Below are 23803 nucleotides of genomic sequence, written 5' to 3'. Positions count from 1 at the left end.
TGGCGCTTTATGATGAGATGATTAGATACTGGCGTCAGTCACACTTATAGCGAAAAGTCAGTGATCCATAAAATAGTGATTTGGGTATAATATTGTATTATGATATTAAACATGTATACATATAGTATTCTTCCTTTACACACTGACTTACATGTTATGCCAGTGCCGTGCTTAAGTTTACTTAGTAATAGCGATAAGAGCGATGCGTACATTTCACGCAACTATTTTTTTAGTGAGTGAGTATGGTTTTACGCCGCTTGAAGCAATATTCCAGCAATATTGCGGCGGGGGACATCAGAAATGGGCTTCACACATTGTACCCACGTCGGGAATCGAACCCGGGTCTTCGGTGTGACGAGCGAACGCATTAACCACTGGGCTACCCGACCGCCCAAACTATTTTTCACTAACTTGAGATGACATTACTGGATTGGTAATTAACATATAATATATTAGATATAATTGATACACTAGCAATGAGATGTAGATGTACAGTTAATCTATAAGTGGAGTTACCTGTAACATGAAACGTCAACATCGGAAAGGTGTTGATTACTGTCGGCCATCATACACGGCAGACAGGTGACAATTGAATGTACATTCAGATTAAGCCAAGTACGGGTAGCACGTACAACTACTTACATTTACACAGCGGAGAAGCAGCTTTAACATGGATAAAACTTGAAATAAGGTTGCCATCGACATATCCAGTGCGGGTGATATATGGTAAACATCCTAACAGTGAAGCCAGAAGTATAAACAAAGGGATTATAATGACTGATTGTTGTCTTTGACCAGTTGAAAGTACGCAGGACGCATGTAATAGCTAAGATCACGGATGATTGATGGTTGTAGTCTTTTGATGTGGATAGCGTCTTGGAGTTTTCTGATTTTGAAGTCTTTAAGGTTGGTTGTACGACAAGATGTGTTTAAATCATGTAGCTTCTCACCGTGCATCTTCCCGAGATAAAGCCGATAACTGACAATAAAAGTCCAGTTTCCATCCTTGCGGAACTAGGCTGGTATTCTGGAGTTACATTTTGGCTGGACTAACGAGTCTATGCACAGTCCAATCAAAATCGCTTAACGAACTAGACATCCGGTTCGTAAGCAACATGGATTTAAACGTGCAGATTTTGGTCGGCAACAGGATTTGCAAAGCATATGTAACGCCAACTCGGCGTCATCAGATATTTTGCAAATGTGCTCATGTTTTTAATGAAGGTGCTCAAATGAGTTGATGTACTTTGTGGGGTAAAACCCGTTTTATTACAATATAGATCTTTATTATCGATCAGATCGTCTTGGTTTGGCGCCGCCATTTTGTTTGAAGCAAATGCAAGTGATATGAGAGATGGAATCTGATTGGTCAATAGGATGGGCATAGACTTTTAGAGTCAGTTGACGTCATTGCCCCGAGGTGATACTCACCGTGTCAAGAAGAATTGTTATGCCTATTGATATTGAACAATGGTAATATTAACCATGTTTAAAGTGTGAGTGAGTTGGGTTTAACGCAGCTTTTAACAGTATTCCAGTTATATCACGGCGTGTCAGCTTAATGTGGAAGGAAAGCCCGAAGTGATGCAGGTCTCTGACGTTCACCACTTCTATGAAACCCGCGAACACGAGTAGAGTGCTGACAAACCTAGAAACATACCCATGTTTAAAGAACTGCTACATATTTATTACATCTTTTTAAACATGCAACATTTATGTCGACGCAGGCTGAGACAAAATACCATATATTATGTGATTATTGCTCAAGCTAATATTGTCTGTGACCACAAGACAATTTGTGCCAAAGAGAATTGTTAAGCTTATTGTACCATTGACCACTGGCCTTCAAGTACCGAATTAAAGTATCATGTCTCTCGTGTCATTAGTTAGGTGAGGTTAGGTGAGGTGGGGTTAGATGAGATAAGATATAAATTATCAACGTGTAACAAAGTGTACGTTACAAATAACAATAATAGATGTAAATTGGTCAGTAGGTAACATTAGTGTGAATAGCGGGTTTATATCCGTAGCAAGGTCAAGGTCCAGGGCTGGATTGACCTGTTAGGATGTTGACCTGTAAGCTATATCTTCCGTATTGTGTACACAACATGCTTCTCCACTCCAATGAAACTTCATCCCAATCTGGGGGCACGGGTGGCCCAGTCGTCTAAGGCGCCGCGAATCGCTGTGTAGAGTTGCGTCCCTTGGGCACGCCAGAAACCTATGATTGTGTGCTCGAACCCCGGTTCGACCCGATTATGTTTCTAGGGTTGTCAGCACCATACCCGTGCTCGTGGGTTTCACCGATGTGGTAAACGTCTGAGACCTGCATCACTTCGGGCTTTCCTCCCACATTAAGCTGACACGCCGCGATACAACTGGAATACTGTTAAAAGAGGCGTTAAACCCAACGACTGGGCCACCCGTGCCCCCCAGTAAAGCTTATAAGAGAGGGTCATGCTTCCCAAATATAGAGCAGAATGATAATGTGCATGAAGGTGATAGTGATAAAGCTACTATATTAAATATCTATTTTGTTGACATGGCAACTGTTGATAATCCTGATGATGAAATAGTGTGAACTAGAAGACTCAGATGCAAGAGATATGTTTTTGACCCCGGAGATTTCCAAAGCAACTGGACCGGAGTGAGTGAGTGAGTGAGTGAGTATGGTTTTACGCCGCTTTTAGCAATATTCCAGCAATATCACGGCGGGCGACACCAGAAATGGGCTTCACACATCGAACCAGGGTCTTCCGGGTAACTAGCGAACGCTTTAACCACTAGGCTACCACACCGCTCCCAAATGGACCTGATGATATTAATAACCGTATTTTAAAGTTCTACGCTACGCAATTATCCAAACCACTATTTAAACTATTTAACGTTTCACTTTTGCATTCGAAATTTCCTGATATATAGACATGTTCTTCTATCGTTCCAAAACTGATGTTCATGATTGCTCAAATTATAGACCAGTTGCACGTACGAGGAGTGTGTTGGCAAATGTGTTTACAAACATGCTTCCTTTTTAATGGCTTAAAATCATCATTGCAATCAGGATTGAATGTAGGATATTCTACTATGTACCTGTCAACTCACTCATATGAATTTATTGAAAACTCATTGGATAATGGTAAGGACATTAGATAAGTATTTCGCGATATCAACAAAGCCTCTGATAGAGTCTGGCATAAAGGTATCTTACATAAATTATATTAAAATAGAACACGAGACCCACTCTTGGATTGGTTTGAAAGTTATCTAACCAACAGTTAATGGAAATGAATACTAAGTCTGTACTTGAATGCGTTCCCCAAGGTTCAGTGTTGGGGCCACTATTATTTTTATGTTTTATTAATCATATAATTGAAGACATAGACTGTAATATGAAATTATTTGCTGATGATACTTCTTTATACGTTGTTATTGATGACCCAGTGTCATCAAGTATATGCTTGGATAGGAATATAGAAATTATATCACAATGAGCTAATGTTTGGAAAGTGAAGTTTAATCCTAACAAAACAGAATAAGTCAATAACATCTATGTCCGACATATTTAATGGAAGGCACTAAGATTCCAATTGTAGATTCTCATAAACACATTGGACTTACTTTGCAAAGTGATGGTCAGTGGCAACTGCATGTTTATGAAGTTATGTCCAATACAAGCCCAACGGTTAATTACTTAAGAAGTTTCAAATATCCTTTGAATATAAACAGCCTACAAAATTTTAATATACATACATTTTAAAATGATTATACTAAGGACCAAGAACTGCTATTAGAAAAAACTATAATTTGATGCCTCAAGAACAATATGTAGATCTGTTAGAGGAGTGAGTCACATATATTTCACCAAGTAAAACCACAAAATGGGTGTATTTCACAAAATATTCTGTAATAAAACGTATACTTATCAAGTTTAATTCCTTAAATCATTTCTGCCACTTCCACGTATGTAACAAGATCATCCAACATACTTCAAGTACCTTTATGTCACACGGAAACATCGAAGATCAGTTTTGCCATCATCAGTGCATGATTAGAATATGTTGGATTACATTTTAAGAAGTACCGAATCTTTAAAACAAATTAAAAGAATTAGGAAAAATATATTATTAGCAATGCATACCCTTTATTTCAATGTTATGGTTCTATAAACAAACAAATCATACACTGTAGAATGAGACTCAATTGCAGTGACGTAAATGGAGATAAGTTTGATTGTTAGGTTGTTATTGATTCTGAATGGAGTTGTGGTCATTATTGCGAAGATAATCATCATAATCTATTTCAATGTAAACAGTACACGGATATATGATATATGATATACGCGATATAACTGGAATACTGTTAAAAGCGGCGTTAAGCCCAACTCACACACTCACTTACTCAGTTTGGAAACAAATCTGTCATCTGAAGAAACTGTTGAACAAATAGGATCTGTTCATGCATATTTTACCCGAACAAAACGCTTTGAAAATCTTTAAAGTATGTTAGATATGTTTTTGTACATTTCTATATATTTGATGTTGAACCTTTTTTAATCCACTGTGTGTTGTGATATATTACATAAATGTTCTGGTATCGGAAAGGCATTACGCCTGCTGACCAATCCATTTGAAGAAAACAAAATATTGTTTAAACTATTCCTTGATATGAAAGCAATACTGACACCGTCAGAGTAATCAAACGAATGGCGGTTATGTAGAATATGTTGGCAATAAGCGGAAGTCCGATGACTCGGAGAGTACAGGCACAGGGTCAACTGATTTGCGGGTTAACGGCTCGTGGGTGGACGTCCAGCAGTGGTATTCGATCTAACGGTGTTTCCCGACTAACGAGGTAACTGGCCTAACATGGTAACCAGAGTAACGAAATATCCGTACTGACGGGGTTTCCGGTTTGTTGAGACATCCTGTTTCCTGACTAACAGGGTATCCGATCGGAGTAATCTTTCCGACGTGGTATCCGGTCTACGGAGTATTCTTTACGACGTGGTATCCGGTCTACGGAGTATTCCTTACGACGAGGTATCCGGTCTACGGAGTATTCTTTCCGACGTGGTATCCGGTCTACGGAGTATTCTTCCCGACGTGGTATCCGGTCTACGGAGTATTCTTTACGACGTGGTATCCGGTCTACGGAGTATTCTTTACGATGTTGTATCCGGTCTACGAAGTATTCTTTACGACGTGGTATCTGTTCTACGGAGTATTCTTTACGACGTGGTATCCGGTCTACGGAGTATTCTTTACGACATGGTATCCGGTCTACGGAGTATTCTTTACGACGTGGTATCCGGTCTACGGAGTATTCTTTACGACGTGGTATCCGGTCTACGAAGTATTCCTTACGACGTGGTATCCGGTCTAACGGAGTATTCATTCTGAAGGGGTATCTGGAATATTGGTGTTTACGGACTAACGGGAGATTTGGACTAGTTGTTGCAACTTCCATGTAAATAGTTTTCTTATGCACCTTAAGGCCGACCCACACTGTAGCATGGATGCGTAGCATGTCGGCACAAAAAAACCGCTTCAGTCTTTTCATTTCAAACGTAACCCAGATTCACGCAGCGCCCTAACATCAAATATTCCTGATCGCTTAAAAGTTCACTTTACTTCTACGTTCTAACTTAATTCCCATTTGTCCTATCCGATAATGACACGTCATTATCAATGCTTTCTTCGCGTGTATTTACCATACACAGGTTGTTCTCATGTTCCTGGAGAACAACTTATGTCCATGAAACATACAAGCTTATTGTCCAATACTAATAGTATACCTTCAATTCTGTTTCAAGAAAGTTCTGAACACTTCTACTCTAATGCGCTGTTTGAATGTGAGTTTCAGGCCATAACGCTCAGCTGACGTAGTTCCTGTTGAAGAAAGGAAAATGTTGACTACTTTATCATCCCATGACATGCTTCAAATGGATGAAAAAGATGCCAAAACTTCAAAATAAAAGCAAAACGATTCTGGTCAGACCTTTTATTGACATATCTTAATACAGAGAATAATCAGTTGTATAAATGTATATCTCATGTAAATGCCTATGAAACACAGTACTTTAAATCAGAATATAAAAACGGAACAGAATTAAAGACACTATTCATCTGTGGTGTGTAATCACAGAAACAGTTTGTTTATTATACAAACATACAATGTATATAAAACAACATATCAATTATAACCCATTCACAGTCCCCTATCAAAACCAAAGTGGGACTCATGATACAGACAAACTGAAGTAACACGTCCTTCTGGCGAAAATACAAAATGAAATGATGAAATTTGTCTTAAAGCGACGATTATTTAGGGCTAATGACAAGGCACGTCCAACAATCAGTATCTGTTTTATTGTAGGACATGGGTGAGTGCCTCTTCTGCGTCTACTCTACTGTTAGTTAGGGCACTTTTACAAGAAGGCACCTCCTGAAAGTGCCACTTTTGCCAGTGATTTCTCCGTCGATGCACTGGTGTTGGTCTCAAATAGCCATCCAAGTTATATCCATACTATCCATGCACACTCTGTATAACACAAGTGCTGTTCACAGCATGCAAGTACTGTCCATTACATGCAAGTACCCTCCAATCGTTATATGCAAGTAATATCCAATGTGCTGCAGTAGTAACCATAATGTGCAAGTACTGTCCATAACGGGCAATTACTACCCAATATATGCAAATATAAGCCATAATGTGCAGGTTCTATCCATTATAATAAATAATATCTATAACAAGCAAGTAATATTCGTTACATGCAAGTAATATCTAATGTGCTGTAGTCGTAACCATAGTGTGCAAGTTCTGTCCATCACAATTACTACCCAACATATGCAAGTATAAGCCATAATATACTGGCACTATCCATTATATTAATTAATATCCATACTATACAACTACCATTCATAATATGAAAGTACTATCCACAATATGAAAGCGCTATTCATTATAATCAAGCACCTTCCATAATGTGGAATAACTATATGTAATATGGAATAACTATCCATAATATGCAATAACTATCCATTATATGCAAGTATTATCCTTAACATCCCAGTTCTTCTTGAACGCGGAATATATATTCGTCACTAGTCGCCTCCGCCAGTAATCCGTGAGACTAGGACACATTATTCTTACCCGATAGCTTCAACATTCTCGATGCGACGTAAGGCAATACCTACTGATACCAAATGCAGAAATAATGTAGCTCCCTTAAGAGTATGCTTCACACTGTTGAAAAAACAAATTGCCTGCCACAATAATGACATTGTTGCAAGGTCTATTTCAGTGACATTGTTGCACGGCGTATTTCTTTAAAATAATCAGTCTCATGGTGTGAAATAAAAGAATATTTATTTCATCTCGTTACAAAATCCCTGTATGAACACAAGGGGTCTGACTGACGGTCATTATATCACAGGAATACAGCTGAAAGACGATGCAATTATATATATAAACAAATCAAAATGACTTGTAGACTGACAATAGTTTCAGATTAGATTCAACTTTACACTGACCAGCCTAGTATGGAATGTAGGCATTATATGTCGCCTCCCATTAACCAAGAAACATAATTGTACAAAATGAATTTGATAAACGCATTATTTTTCCTTTTATATATGATGACATATACCCACAACTGTTCAAATACCTGTGCATACTAAATACATCATCACCTGTAGTAGAAAAGCAGACTTAGGTGATGGTCATCATCTTCTAAAGTTACAAAAAACATTCTACAAGCTGTACAATATGAATATTCTCTTCCAAGCCTCGGTGTTGTGTGTACAGCCTCGGTTTCAGTCGTCTTCCTCGTCATAGTAATCATGATTCAGTACACTGGCTGGCGCAGGATCAACTTCTTCCGGAATGTAGACCTCATAGGCAGGAGGGGAACCTCTTGAGATGACCATGTACATCCTAGTGAGAAATGTATGCACATACAAGTCTTTATATAAACCTGGTATTCGAACCCACGACAGACAGAGCCTTGTAACTAAGGGACGTAACTCTGCTCAGCAAGTTGTATCCGTAAGCCTCCCGAGCCGACTCTCAATGTATCAAGCTTATGAACACTGACAATACTTTATCGTTTCGACCCGTAAAGATCCGGGTTACAATACACCTTGCTTGCCGTAAAATAGGCGACTATGCTTGCCGTAAAATAGGCGACTATGCTTGCCGTAAGAGGCGACTATGCTTGTCGTAAGAGGCGACTAACGGGATCAGGTTGTCAGACTCGCCGACTTAGTCATCGCATCGCAATTACCTGGGTCGATGTTCATGATGTCAATCACTTGATAGTCTGGTCCAGACTCGGTTATTTACAGATCGCCGTCATTGAGTTGGAATATTGCTGAGTGCAGCGTTAAACAACAAACAGACAACAGCATAGATGAGACTAAAGGGTCGAGGGTGGTGGTTTTATCAAACAAATGTATGACATGCATCAACCAAGTCAGCGACCCAGACCAACCGATCACGTTAGTCACCTCTTACGACAAGCATAGTCGCCTTTTACAGCAAGCATGGGTTGCTGAAGATCTTTTCTACCCGGATCTTCACGGGTCGAGGAGATAAAGTATCGACAGTGTTAAAAAGCTTGATGCATAATAAATTTCCCATGGTAACTGGTATCAACTTGAATACTTGTCCAAATTTAATTAGTTACAACCTCTTATGCTGGGGGCAACGTGGACATGTTTTAGGAGTTTCTGGACAATTATCTCTAAAATGTCCAAATAGTCAGTCTCCAATTGCAATATACCACTTTACTTTGTACACCTGGTGAACTGAGAATGCAGTTTGAATACGTGACTTCTATATATAGTCCCGAGTTAAAGTAAAATGTGGGATTCAATCAAATAAATAATATAAAGGAATCCTCGAGTATAAGGAACGCTCATGTCTCTCAATTTCCGGGGGTCACGCGTGGCCGTCCCAGTCGTCTAAGGCGCCGCGAGTTCCGTCCCTTGGGCACGCCAGAAACCTATGATTTGAATCCCGGTTCGCTCCGATTATGTTTCTAGGTTTGTCAGCACCATACCCGTGCTCGTGGGTTTCACCGAAGTGCTGAACGTCTGAGACCTGTATCACTTCGGGCTTACCTCCTACATTAAGCTGACACGCCGCGATATAACTGGAATATTGTTAAAAGCGGCGTTAAACCCAACTCACTCTCTCTTAATTTTCGAGCTGAAATGGGGATGACAACAGGCTGCAAAGATGAGACGAAAGGGTCGAGGTTGGTGGTTTTATCAAACAAATATACTCTGAGGTCTGGAAAATAGACTATTTGAATGCATATGCATCCGTTATTCGTGGTTAGAATATCATGCGCTATTAGTTTATCCCTCTGTGAAGTGGGCTGGGTAGTACGTTCACCTCACTTATCATTTTCATAAGTGATGGATGAGTAAATGGTCCTTTGTAAAGGAGACTATTTAAATGCATATATATGCATCCATTAATCGTAGTTGTAATGTCATGACTCACGCCCATCGAAATTTATCATTTTTATAAGCGTGTGAAGATTAATTACCGTGTGTTAAAGAGACTCACGTGATAAGAAGGATAGCGAGGCCACAGAATCCCGACATCATGAGGAACACAGCTCCCTTCATGGTCCCAATAGTATCCTCGTAGACGGTGTTGTACAACGTGATGGACACGGTGGAGCAGATAGTCTCCATGGCAGCGATGCTGGAGAACAGGGCACCTGCAGAGCACAGAGAGTCACATGTTTGCGTTTGCAAAACTACTTTTTAATAGATTTACGAGTAGGTCCCAAGCAACCTATCCTGGTCGTGTGAGACGATATAATGAATCGGGTGGTCAGGCTCAGTGACATGGTGGATTGCGGGTCAGCATACACCGACCGCGCGGTATGTTGCTCATGATATCAATCACTGGTTTGTCCTGTTCAGAGTTATTACTATGCAGCCGTCATACAACTGGGATATAGCTGAGTGCGGTGTTAAGCAAACAAACAATAAATAAATACTAAATAAATGGTAAATAGTTGATAAATAATAGTAAATTCTACAGTTTTGAACAGGTTCTACTGATTAGTATACACATAGAGAAATTGTTTCCAAACGTATCTAACGAGCGAAAACGAGTACAGTAATCTGTTCTTACCCTAAAATCGCACAAATTCAGCATCGAATCGTGTCTTTCCTCATGATCGAAGTGACGCAATGATACACAAAACTACGGCCATGAGTGACGTCATCCGGCTGACAACTCATACCCACCCACTGTGACCCTCCACGATTCAATTATATCTGTGAATCTCGCGAATATGTTGGATAACAGTTATCTCAAACGGCTTTCTCACCGACAAATGTGTAAGAAACAGCGTGTATGTAAGTACACAAAGCATAATAATGTCGGTATACTGTGGAATAAAACATTTGGTGATAGTAATAAGGTGATCCATGAGTGAGTGAGTGAGTTGGGTTTAACGCCGCTTTTAACAGTGTTCCAGTTATATCGCGGCGTGTCAGTTTAATGTGGGAGGAAAGCCCGAAGTGATGCAGGTCTAAGACGTTTACCACTTCGGTGAAACCCACGAGCACGGGTATGGTGCTGACAAACCTAGAAACATAATCGAGGCAAACCGGGATCCGAACCCACAATCATAGGTTTCTGGCGTGCCCAAAGGACGCAACTCTGCACAGCGAATCGCGGCGCCTTAGACGACTGGGCCACCCGTGTCCCCAGGTGATCCATGAAGCAGGGCCGGACGAGTAAACACACAAGCATCGATTTGCTGCTCTCCGACGTGTGACCTAGCTTATTCTGATGACAAGTACACACATGTATAGTAATTCTGTCCTTATAATGTGCAGAGTAGTGTAGTGCAAGTGTAGAAAGGCGGACGCCAGTCCTTTATAGAAACAACTTAGTCTTTTTATTTATACATTCTAGAAATTATTATTCAAAATAAAAATTATTGCCTTAGTGACTTGTGCAAGTCTAACCAGAGACCATAATCAGATGGAATCGGTGGTTTGACACTAGTAGGTCAGCAACCACTTGGCAAATACGTCACCACTCGTCCCTTTCCTTAACGTATACGAAGACCATTCGGTTTGTCCCGGAATGATGCGACAGTTGAATGGTTCCAGGATAACGGCTCACCTTGTTCATCTGGCGACGTCATGCGGGACATGATGGCTCGGAATATCGGAACGGTTGTGTAGCCACAGATTCCTACCACTGGCACTGCAAGGTAATATATAGTTTCTTCAAACGGAAGATATTTGGCCTCGTTTCGAATAGTTTTACGTTCTTTTTTTATTTATTTAATATAATGTGATGAGAAAGGATGGCCATTATAGGTGAGTCAATGAGCGTAGACAAAAGTCATCTTGAATCGTGATTATCGATGCAAGTACGAATTCATATGTCAATATAGCATTGCGATCCAGTTTATCACAATTGTAGTTACATTAACAAGCATGGGTGTAAGTCCGAACAGACTACATGGCCTTCTCAGGCTATTATTATAATCATAATGAATTAAAAGTGTTCACCTATATACATCATCCAGTCTGCTGTTGCAAACGCTTCCATAGCGAGAGATGCCGCCCCGAACAGCATCCCGATGATGGCGATGATCTCGTCCCGGATGCAGGGCTGGAGCAACTTAATGGCCAAGACACTACACGCGGATTGGATGACAATACGCAGTGCGCCGTAGTATCCTATCTTCACGGAGTTCCAGCAGAACGGCAGATCTAACTGATACAACGTCTCTATGGAAGTCCTGCCGATCAGGCCAATAACGCCAAAGAACAAGATCGCCATGCACAGGTTGTATTGAAGTCGCTTTAAACCGCTTCCGTATATCGTGTAAAATCCGAAACACTTTTTGAGATGTACAACTGGCGATATGACAATGTGTTCCACCTTCCGTAGCGTCTCCGGCAGCAGGAATATGACGATGAATATGGCGGCGGCGAGGAGGATGGAGATCATGAGAGACGGGTAGAAATACCCGAGGGAGGCGATGAGGTATCCTGTGGCTAGAGAGCCCACAGAGGATGCTACAGCCAGGATAGTTTCTAACACAGCAATAGCGATGGTACGGGACTTGTGTGGCGGTGTAATATCAGCTGCATATGCAAAGCAGGCGAGGAGGATGGTAGTGAAAGATCCACACAGTCCACCAATTGAGCTGCCCACAAAAAACAAGTTTAAACTCCAATCATATCTTATTATGAGAGTGCTAAGAACATTCCTAACTAGGTCTCCACATAGAGGTAATAAGAACAATATTTTCCGCCCCAAGAAGTCGGAATACGACCCAAACACCAGGTTGACGAGAATCGATGGGATGCTTCCGCAAAGGGAGAAGTAGAGGAGCTGGCGAGCCGTGTCCTCTTGAACCTTCTGGAGGATGTCCATGTGTTGCATCGTGTCGTTCTCACACGAGGAGACGACGGTGTCGCTGACGTTACTAGTGTTCGTGTACCTCTGCAGGAATCTGTGCCTTACGTACTGACTCTGGAGGGGCACCCCTGACATGGCAGCGCAAGTGTAAAGTGTCAAGATCACGGCAACTATCGTCCCTCCCCAAAGATGGCTGGCTCTTTTGTTTTGTTCTTTTGATTTTGTTAAACTTGTCTCCATTGTGAAAATTTCTGTTAAAAAACAAAGAGATACAAACATCTTAGTAAAGGTCATCCTGATCATCATAAGTCCAAGAAATAAACTCACACAAACTCACGAGAACACACACACACACACACACACGCACACACACACACACACACACACACACATTACGCTTCTTTTTCGAACGAACCGTGAAGATATGGGTAGAGAATAGGTCTTCAGCAACAGCATATACATATAAATAGTCTTACAAAGGACCATTTACCTCATCCAACCTTTATGAAAATGATAAGGGAGGTCAACGCACTGCTCCGCTTAGTCCTGCACCATGACCGTGGAACATATTTATTTTATAAAAAAACATAATCTAGAAACGCATACAAAAGCAAGTCTAGCCAGCTCAAGCTAGCTCTATTCCACATCAGCATTGGGAATTTTTTTATTTTTAGAGTCAAGAAGGATATTGTGTAATATAAGATTTCAGAGACTAAATGTTAGTCTATGCTCCGCTCTACCCAGGGATATACTAATAGCGCATAACATTTTAACCACGAATAACGAATGCATATGCATTCAACTAGTCTCTTTTCCATCCTGTACCTTTCGTCTCATGTTTGCAGCCTGTTGTCATCACTATTTAAGCTCGGAGACATGATCGTTTCTTATACTCGAGGATTCCTTTGCAGTATTTATTTTGTTAAACCCACCATATGACTTTATTTCGGGACGAAATATAGTAGTCAAGTATTCGAACTGCATTCTTAGTGCTTCAACAACACATACTTGCCGTAAGAGGCGACTAGTCATAACAGGCGATTAACATGATCGGATGGTAAGGCTCGCTGACTTGGTTGATGCATGCCATCGTATCCCAATTGCGTGGACCGATGCTCAGATGTCAATTACTGGATTGTCTGGTCCAGACTCGATTATTTACGGACCACCGTCATATTGCTCGAATATAGCTGAGTGCGGCGTTATACAATAAACCAACACATCTTTTTCCAACATCTTGGGTCCAACTCCTTATTTGACAAATATAACAATCTTACCAAGAAATGAAAAATACAAAGTCACAAAGTATCACTGGCTTATAAATCCTCTAGAATATTCTATAAAAAATACGGAAAGCGGGAAAAACGTCATATATCATTTGAACAACTTAACAAGGCCGGTTATGCAAGCAAGTCGCATAATTCCTGGTACTAGCGGCTCACAGTAACATTGTATAAACATAATTTTAACATGCATCTGATGATGATTTGTACTGGTTATATTTTATTTCACATGAAATTTCCAAGACGTGAATTGAACCTGCAACCTCACATATCTTGTTTCGTAATGTAAAGCCGGTATTACACAAGAAGCAGTTTATTTGAAATACTTATAAATCAGTGTTGTTAAACAAAACATCGGTGACATTGATATAAGTACATTTTTCGAACAAAATCAGCTTTTCTGTTACCATCAGGGTTTACCCTGGTCTTTCTCTAGGTTTAATACCAAGCTGTAGCGACCGTCTCGAAATATGAAAAATTAAAGAGAGAATTGTGACTGAAGTTGGTGTGAATGACCTTTAGATCTAACTAAGTTCCTTCAGAGATGACATCTTTGCACTGAACATGAAGTTGAAAGAATTAAAACCAAATCATTTTCATGCCTCTTTTTTATTTGTTGAATGTTGGGACTGATTAAAATTAGGGCGGATTGGTAATATTTAGAGTTGATAGTCCACAAGGACTGGCAGTTTCAAAAGTCAGGGGGAACACTTCCTGGCTACAAATCGGCCTAGAGACAGCAGGGGTCTGAGGTCTGACAGACCTGTCACACGCACAGACATAAATCAACAAACTTTCCGCTATCTTGGTTGCTGCCGAGTAAACGCTACAAACACCACCTTTCCAGTTGGGAGAAGAAGACGAACATGCTTTTTTTGCATTGAGACGAAGATCATGTGACGAAAGTAAGCAATCTGATTGGTAGTTTACATGCCGACAAGTTGTGAAATGCTGACATACTGTCAACGCATGTTGAAAACTCACTCGAGTTGCACAGATACCGGTTTGGAACAAGCTGGTCTCTAGTACTCATTGAGAGTTGCTATGAGGTGAAATTAAGGTCGAAAAGGGTGACACGCGGGACGAGACAAAGTAACGTTGCAGACGGAAGTTGAGCGAAGTGATAAATAATTGCCTCGTGCACCAGGGGCTTAAGTAACCAACAGATGATGACAGGATGTTCTCACGTGTAACCGCCATGGGTTGTGTGCATGCTGCACGTGGTCTTTCTTTCGCCCCCTTACATCGAATTCGCTTTATACCGCGAAGCCCTACGTTGTTGTTTCACTATAAGGTACCCCGATGTGTTTTTATTCTTTCTGGTATTTCTTGCAGTTAGACGGGTTTAAAGTCAATTACAACCCTTCTCCTCAATTTTTGTTTAAAATCGGGTCCGGGAATAGCACTTGGGCCTTTCATTCCTAAACACTCGTGAGCACATTTCTAACCAAAGCCTTGGATGTGTGTTGTATCCTAGACATAATAAATTAGAGTTACTTCCCTTTGAAAACAACAACCGCCTTTGTCCAGATAAGCAAATTATCAAACGATTCAGTACTTACCTTACTCAACACTCAGTTTTAGAAGACCCAAGTCAGTCGGTGCTGGAGGCATCCGAGGTTAGTACATATCAGTGAGTTCACCTATTGTTCCATGTCAAGTGATCACGTGGGTTGTTAATGGGTCACGAAAACCTGGATTGTGATCTGTATGGACCAGTGGAGCGCACAGGTCCCGTGTTAATATACAGACTCACGTGTACGCTTCATCGGTTAAGTAACAAAGTCTCCCTTCGTCCCACTTCCTGACTGCCAAGATAGACACACTCGCCAGTTACCTGTCAGTCTGTGAGTAAACAACGTTACGGATCACAGCTGGCACGCCAGCAATATTTAACGACCTGGCGCCACGGCCGAATAAGTAACTAGACTGTTACAGCCACGATCTCTCGACACTGTCTGTGCTGTGTTTCACGTGTAAGATATGATCGCTACTAGTTCTGTACTACCATATCCTGTATGTAAAGATATTGTATCACGCGGGTTGTCACATGATTAAAATAAATTAGATCAGCTGATGAACTTTTGACCTTTTCTGTAAATATTCATCGCCTTCGAAACTCGGACCATTGGACCGTCAGTAGTCTGTCATACAGACCCTAAAACAAATATATCCAATATAGCCCATGCAAGTCTATAATGTCTGGAGGCAAGTTTAGATTATCTGAAAATGAAGAAAGTCTCTGGGCTCCTTTTTATTAAATTTTAATACTCTCATTTGACAACTGTTTTTATTTCTGTAAAATATGTTCATTTCAGAGACTTGGTGCCCGGTTTTTTGCATTAACCACACCATCACACGACGTCGGTTATTATCGAATGATAACCAGTGCCCTAACTAAAAATACAAGTTTTGTCATATTTCATGTTCAATTATAATTAATTTCATAATTGTTATCATGTAATATTGTGACTGCTGACATGACCCTGTCGTGTGGTGCCTTTTCTCTGGGAAACACTGAAAAAAAAAATCTCGTAAACTGATGGGATCATAATTCACAAAAAGTGTTCAATTTTGCTTCCTTTTTCTGAGCCTCATCGGAGAGTTAATTGGCTGTGACCCAACCCTTCTCACGCAGCACATTTATAGTAAGGGAGATAATTACAAATTGAACTGTGTTTCTGACGCATTAACAGATACTCTAGTTCTCTATATAACTGCTCCGTATTATGGACCATAAAATAACTTTTACGTTCGTAGTAGATTTTTTAACTTTGTTTATTTAAAACAGTAATACAATATTAGCATAAAATAAGATATGTTTACTGATTTAAATCAAAATAGAACAAATTATGTAATACTTTTGATAAAAAATTTCGGTTGTGCTCTTCTTCACATGCCCTCGATAACCTACACGCGTAGACAGCATTCGTATTTTCTTTTCCTATCTTTTTCTTTGATTGAAGCTCGTTAGGAAATATTACCGACGGCATGGTAGCGGTAACATCACGGCCATTCTCTTTAGACCAAGAGTCATCCGAAACCAACCACTGGTCGTAGTGTGGGAATTCACCAAATAAAATATCTACGTCCAAGACTAAATCGTCCCGGTGAATGAAGTCATCCATGGCTGTGCCAAATGTAAATCGAAATAAATGGCTTGGGCTCATAAGGACACGAATTTGGCGGAAGACACACATCTTCAGCGAATAATTTGCCGCTAACTGACATGTGCTATTGAGAGATAAGATAAAAGACTTTGTAATCCGCTAAGAGCCGTCCGTGTATTTTGATTGTCGCTTGTCGTAGTCGAAGGAATTACCTCTAGCCCCGGATATTATATAATATTGCTCACATGGTTACCAGAATGGTAAGTTGGGAATGTCTGCGCATCTATTTCTCATATGCAGCTGTACAGGGAGGTTAACAGCAGGGTGTCAGTGTGTATCAGTTACATGCCAGATCGTAGCGCAGATGGTTAGTGATAAACTGTTTGGGAGGGCCGTCCCTCTATTTTATGTTCTCTGATGTAATGCACTTTAGCATATACCCATCAATGATATCAGGTATTGTGCATGTGCCACAGTGCCAACATGGAGACGGTGATAACAAAGGGGGTGTAATAATCAAACCTGTATTACACCCCCTGCCGTGCTGATAAAGCTTGTCAATGCATTTTGAATGGCCGATCGGTATCAGCCTGGGTGGTAAGAAATTAGAGTTACGTCCCTTGGTGCGTCGTCTGCTCGGCTTGCTTTCCGGTGACAATGTCTTCAAAACAAGGTGAACATGTTTGTATGGACAATTACGATTTGTTGTTTTATGCCGCACTCAGCAATATTCCAGCTATATGACGACAGTCTGTAAATAATCGATTCTGGACCAGACAATCCAGTGATCGATATCATGAACATCGACCCATACAATTGGGATCGATGACATGCTTCAACCAAGTCAGCGAGCCTGACCACCCGATCCCGCCTCTTACGACAAGCATAGTCACCTATTGCAGGCATGGGTTGCTGAAGACCTATTCTACCCCGGATCTTCACGGGTCGGACAATCACGGAATTTAGAGATGTTTTGTGAATGGATCATACATTTTACCATTTCATATTATGGTATATGATACAAAGACTTCGGCCCTTCGGGTTTATATAGGGTATGATATGAAAACGATATCGTATTGTGACCTGTGTATCATTTCACCCCTCAGGCCAACTACTAGTGAGTGAGTATAGTTTTACGCCGCCTTTAGCAGAAGTCCAGCAATAACAGGGCGGGGGACACCAGAAATGAACTTCACACACTTCACCCATTATTTTCCTTTCTGTCCGTACTGTGATGATATTGCCCTAAATGAAGAAAGTCTTGATTTTACCCAGGTTCTGAATCTCCCATCTGTTTCAATTTAAAAGGAGTTGCTTGTTTCTATCAAAATTATATATTTGCAGAGACTAAGCATTAGTCTAGGGTGTGTGGTAGCCTAGTAGTTAACGTGTTGGCTCGTCCCGCCAGAGGTCCGGGTTCAAGTTTCAAAATGGGCACAATGCGTCGAACCGGTTACTGGTATCCCCGTCGTGATATGGCTGGAATGTTGATAAAACCAGGGTACAATACAACTCCCTACTAACCTGTTCATGATCTGTAAACCATTATGAACAGTGAGATGAAGGCTTCAGTGATAAAGACATTGCAAAAATCAAATAACAACAATAGTGTATGGCCAAATTCACATAAAGTTTCCACCATTTCATCTGCAGGTGTAGGTATTGTAATGCTGTAGGTATTAAAGTTACAAATTCGCTATTGAAGTCAGTGATCGCATTGTCGCGTCGGTCAAATATCATAACGCTCTAACATTAATCCGGAGTGTTGTACCGCCCTCTCCTTTCTCCTTTCCGATTATATATATCGTATGTATACCGTTAAAGTGCAACAGTGATTGGAGTCACAAGATGGCGTCAGAAAAGGGACCCGTACGCCTTTCCAAAGTGCTCGTCTCACAAGTAGTACATTTTATAAATAAGATTGTGTAAGGGTTTTCTGTCGTGTTTGTAAGAACATGAAAATACATTCGATAATTTGAATACTTTATGCTGCTTACATGAAGAGTGAATGTATGAATTTTACTACGTCAGTTCTTTCCGTTCTACTGGTTCTTGTAACTTAGGTCCATTGTAACATTGTAACATTGTAACATTGCCATATAGATTACTATAGATCTCTTACATTTATTAAACAGGCAGCGAATAGCTACAAGATTGCTACGCGGCGTTAAGCAATAATTACTCACTCACTCTATTAAACAGAGTAGCTAGTGTGTTTTACCGAGTTATTACTCCCTCAGTTGTTGGTGAGCTGACCGTAATGTTTTCACAATTGAGGTAGGTCAGGCGCATGATCATTATTTTGAACAGAAACGCGTTGTGAAACATGGAGCGTTGGAAGCAGTGCACTGGAAAATCTGCAATCACAACTTCTTCAAAATGTTGTTGAATGTTACAAAATGCAGACAACATACCATGATGTATGGGGAAACTGAAACTTTCACGTTATCTGTACACATTAATTCCAGTGTTCTTTGTTGCTCAAAATCAGTGTAATTAAAATCTGCGAAGTTGTCACTTTTGATGTATGAATTATCACTAAATGATGTTAATCCTGGCTTCTGTAAACATAAATGAATTACTGATGTAAAATCAATACTAGAAGATCTAGGATTTGGTGATGTTTGGCTGTCACAATGTGGATTCGATATAAGTAACCAGAGAACCTTTATATCCCAAAGACTTAAAGACCAGTTTTGGATGTAAAATATAAAATGCCATTATTGTACTTTAGATTATCAAATCATCAGCACCTAGTAGAAACTGGCAGATGGAAAAAAGCACCATTGTATTAAAGCTGTCCACTCTGTAATCAAAGGGATTTTGGAGATGATTTCCACTATATTTTTGTCTGTACTTTTTTCAGTAATAATTGCCTTAGGTACCTGCCAGCATACTTCACACATCATCCAAATGTTCTGAAGTTCCGTTCTCTCTTCTTAAGCCCAAAAGTTAGTATACCTAAAAATATCAGTAAATTTTACAATTAGATTTTAAAACAATTTAAGTCTTCCCGGTAAGTACAACATCTCTGTCTTTCTGTAACTATTGTACCTAATGTTTACCCCATCCGCAATCTTGTATTTACACATTATTTACATTATTGTAACCCTCGTATGACGTGGTTCACGGCCACGGTGAACATAAAGCTCTGTGAATATGCGTCGATGTTCAGAGGATAAGCAAGGGACGATTAAATCATGTCAATCTCTTTATTAGACACGTGAAGATCCCGGGTAGAATATTTCTTCAGCAACCAGTGCTTGCCGTAAAAGGCGACCATGCTCGTCGTAAGTGGCGACTAACGGGATCGGGTGGTCAGGCTCGCTGACTTGGTTGATGCATGTCATCGATCCCAATTTCGTGGATCGATGCTCATGATATTAATCACTGGATTGTCTGATCCTGATTCTATTTTTTTCTGACCGTCATCATATAGCTGGAATATGGCTGAGTGCGGCGTTAAACAACAAACAAACTAACTAACTATTCATATTGTAAAGTTAAACATTTAAATGAAATACCTTTACCCACCAGGAAGAAAACAGGCTGCATGTGGATTTCTGAGCAGGGGCATAAATCCCTTATACCAAAGGGATTGCACGTTGCTTACGAGTCCATGAAAGTCACCTGGTACATCACAAGTTAACCTCAACCAAAAAGCTGTTTTCAATCAATTGGAAGATTGAAACTTGTCGGCAAGATAAATTGCCGTATCAGTATCACTAGACTGACATCTAGGTCCTGAAATAAACATATTTTACAGAAAATACAATCAAAAGGAGCCAAGAGTTTTTCTTCATTTTCAGATACTGCATATAGACTTGTGGGATAGACTTGTATTGGATATATTTGTTTCAGGGTCTGTATGACAGAATACAGTATCACATTCGGCTCGTGTATAAAACCTAACGCCGGACGCGTAAAATAAAAACCACAAGTACCCCTCCTGATACTGCAACAGTATATATTGTCCCACGTCCTTAAGACTGACACTTAGTCCCAGAAATATGTTACCTTATTTAAAAATATATATCTACAAAATAAATAATAATAGAGCTGGGGCAATCTAGACGTCCTTTTTTCTGAAAGGTTCCACACCGATATCAACCCGCTTCGTCTAATTTCATAGTCTCTCCCAAACACATCATACGGTTCTGTGGAGAAACCACTCGTGCATGGTTAGACAACCAAGGCATAGTGAAACTCTAAAACTTAGACGACGCGGGTTGTAATCTCGCCAAGGCCCCCTGATGGTAATATTTTCATATTAAAAAATATTCCTGCAGAAAAGCAATTTTGGATTCCGGATTGCTTGGATAATACGATTGCTATCCCGTTGTTGTCATCCATGTATCCTGGTATAACCCTACACCTGTGTACATGTCTTTCACTAGATTGACCGCCTCCGTGGTCTAGTGGTAGAGCGTCCGCCCTGAGAGCGAAGGTCCAAGGTTCGATCCCCGGTCATACCAACACTTTTAAGATGGTCCCTGCCTGGCGATCGGCATTAAGGGGCTGAAATAGGGACTGGTCGACACAGTATACTGTGCCTGAGTGGGCTGACACTATACCATCGGCATTAGTCCGGACCAGTACAAGCAGCCACACACACACCCACACACGAACATGCACGTCATTATATAAGTGCAATAATCTTGGACGCGACGTTAAACCCTATTTCACCTCAGCTTAATCTATTAATCTATTACAGGTATAGTCAATGTTTGCATCACTCAGACAACCTGACAAAGGTTCCCATTTGGCGCTCTTGTGTCTTGGGGTAATTATTCAATCCAAGTTTGAAGAAGGGTGAAATGTATGTTATGTAATATGCATGTGACAGCGACGCAAGAGAGGAATGATCATTTGAGCTACCAAAAAAAACCATCCATAAAAAACTGTTATCTTGCACAGTGGATTGTCAAAAGTAAGTGTTTATATATTTAGGTTTACTAAAGCAGACGGAATACGCCCATATCTGGGCATGAAGTGTTAAAACAACATACTTTGTTTAAAGAATTACTTGTAATACGTTGATTTCTCATGGTCATCTAACTTAATGTGAACCGTGGACATCATGAAACTAGTTGTTACGCTTGCTATGTCAGCTGACCAATGGTACTAGACGCCTATGTGAAACACCTAAAACAAACTTACGCGATCAGTTGAGAAAAGAACACAAGTCACAGTATCCAGAAACACTATGTATGTTTTAAAATGTCAGATTGTTACCAAGACATGTAACATCGAACAAATTTCTTTGTACAGCTGCAGATGTGGGGGATATTGTTCCTTTATGTGGATATTCACGAATACATTTCCCGAACAAGGAAATTGCATTATATTACACATATAACTTTGGTCGGTTGTAATTACGATATTTGCAAAATGTTTTTTCATTCAATTGCTGTTGCCATGAACAGAGTCATGCTTTTCGTTGGACAGTAATACAATGCGAGATAGAAAACACTATAAGTCGATGTTTTCACAATACTTTCGTTTGTAGGCGTGTACATGTTGCAGCCAATGTGTGAAATGTGATTCACTCAGGCAATTTATAAAATATTTCACCATCTAAATATTTCAGTCATTTCACAAATTGACTGAAACATTTGTCCATTTATTTAACAGATTGACTAAAAAACTTTAAGACCTTCAAAGGGACTTAAAACATCTAAATACAATAACTATGCTAGGATTGGGAGCCCAAGAATATAGAAATGTACTTTGACTTACGCGTTCTTATAATCCTATTATTTTCTGTCTCTGTTTGGAATTTGCTATCATAATAAAATAAATGGACATAATTTTCAGTCATTTATATAAATAACTAAATGATAATTTGCCTAAGTGATTTGCCTTAGTCATTTTACACATTGGTTACATCATATACACACTATAGAATAAGCAATGCTCAGGTGAAATATTTCGTTTGTGTTACAAGTAAAATTATTGTAAGCGAAAATCGCACAATACCAAACGACTTACTAAAACGTCGTCACAATTGCCGATGCCCCCGGCGCAGCACAGGTCGCGAACTAGTCGAGATTTCTGGGATATAATCCGGGTACTCAAGGGAAAAGAACAATAATAAAGGCAACGACCCGTGGCATAGACTTGCTGCAGATCAGTGCCCCTCGACTGGCTGTGCCGTGCTCAAGGTTCACCCCTTGTAATATGATTAGCTGTTAAGCCTCGTTAAGTCTAGCAGCTTACATGTGTTGGTTAGGTGTGAGCAGACTAAGTATATAAAAGTAAGTAATTGTGGTGAATTACTGTACCATTCAGCTTTGATAAATCCATTAGTGCCTACGTACTGTTGCATTTGTTAACCCCTTTCCGTATGTTCAAAAGCCTTCAAGATACTTGTTTGATATTCTCAGTAAAACGGGGAAGGAAAGAACTGGGGGTGGGGATAGGGAGAGGAACAGCCAATCAAGAGCCTACCGTCACTAACATGTGTCTTAAAACAACAGGGGCCAAGTGGGTCGGGGCCAAGCGGAATGAAACCGTCTGGTCCTCTATCCGTGCACGGAACACCTACCCAGTTATTCAAACCTGTTAACATTTAGTCCATGAAAAATTAAATGACATTAACCTACTGTGTTGGATAAGTGCAATAGATAAGTCTTGAAAAGGCACAATGTAAAGTATCATACCAAAATGATTGTCTAAATTATGAATATAACTTAAACGTACTGCAGGAAAACCTTTGGCGTGTCTTACTTAAGTTAAGAACTTGTATCCATAATTTACCTTTTGAAACTGGGAGATGGAGACATATAGCTTTCACCGAAAGAAAATGTCCACTTTGTAAACTATCTTACATAGATCATGAATTCCATTATTTGTTTATTTGTCCATATTTAGACAATGACAAAAAACAACTTTTACACAGATTTTACTACATTGAACACACTATGAATAAGATGACTGTACTTTTCAATAATCCACGGTTATGAACATTGATTGATTGAGTGAGTGAGTATGGTT

At 40.0% G+C, this 23803-nt stretch overlaps 1 protein-coding gene across 1 annotated transcript; it reads right to left on the bottom strand.

Moving 5' to 3' along the window:
* Positions 1-6047: 6047 nt before the first annotated feature.
* On the bottom strand, positions 6048-15692 carry LOC139444246 (lysosomal proton-coupled steroid conjugate and bile acid symporter SLC46A3-like). The gene is made up of 5 exons (XM_071225171.1): positions 15260-15692; positions 11556-12665; positions 11161-11244; positions 9577-9733; positions 6048-7935 (listed from the first exon to the last, which is right to left on the bottom strand). Exons 2-5 carry the CDS (start codon positions 12652-12654, stop codon positions 7815-7817), a joined length of 1461 nt encoding a protein of 486 aa, XP_071081272.1. The 5' UTR covers positions 12655-12665; positions 15260-15692; the 3' UTR covers positions 6048-7814.
* Positions 15693-23803: the final 8111 nt, after the last annotated feature.

Source organism: Haliotis cracherodii, unplaced genomic scaffold (genome assembly GCF_022045235.1).
Source record: "Haliotis cracherodii isolate W230 unplaced genomic scaffold, xgHalCrac1.p SCAF_5, whole genome shotgun sequence".
Taxonomy (NCBI): Eukaryota; Metazoa; Mollusca; class Gastropoda; order Lepetellida; family Haliotidae; genus Haliotis; species Haliotis cracherodii.
The sequence above is the reverse complement of the archived record's forward strand: the minus strand, read 5'-3'. Positions and strand labels throughout refer to the sequence as shown.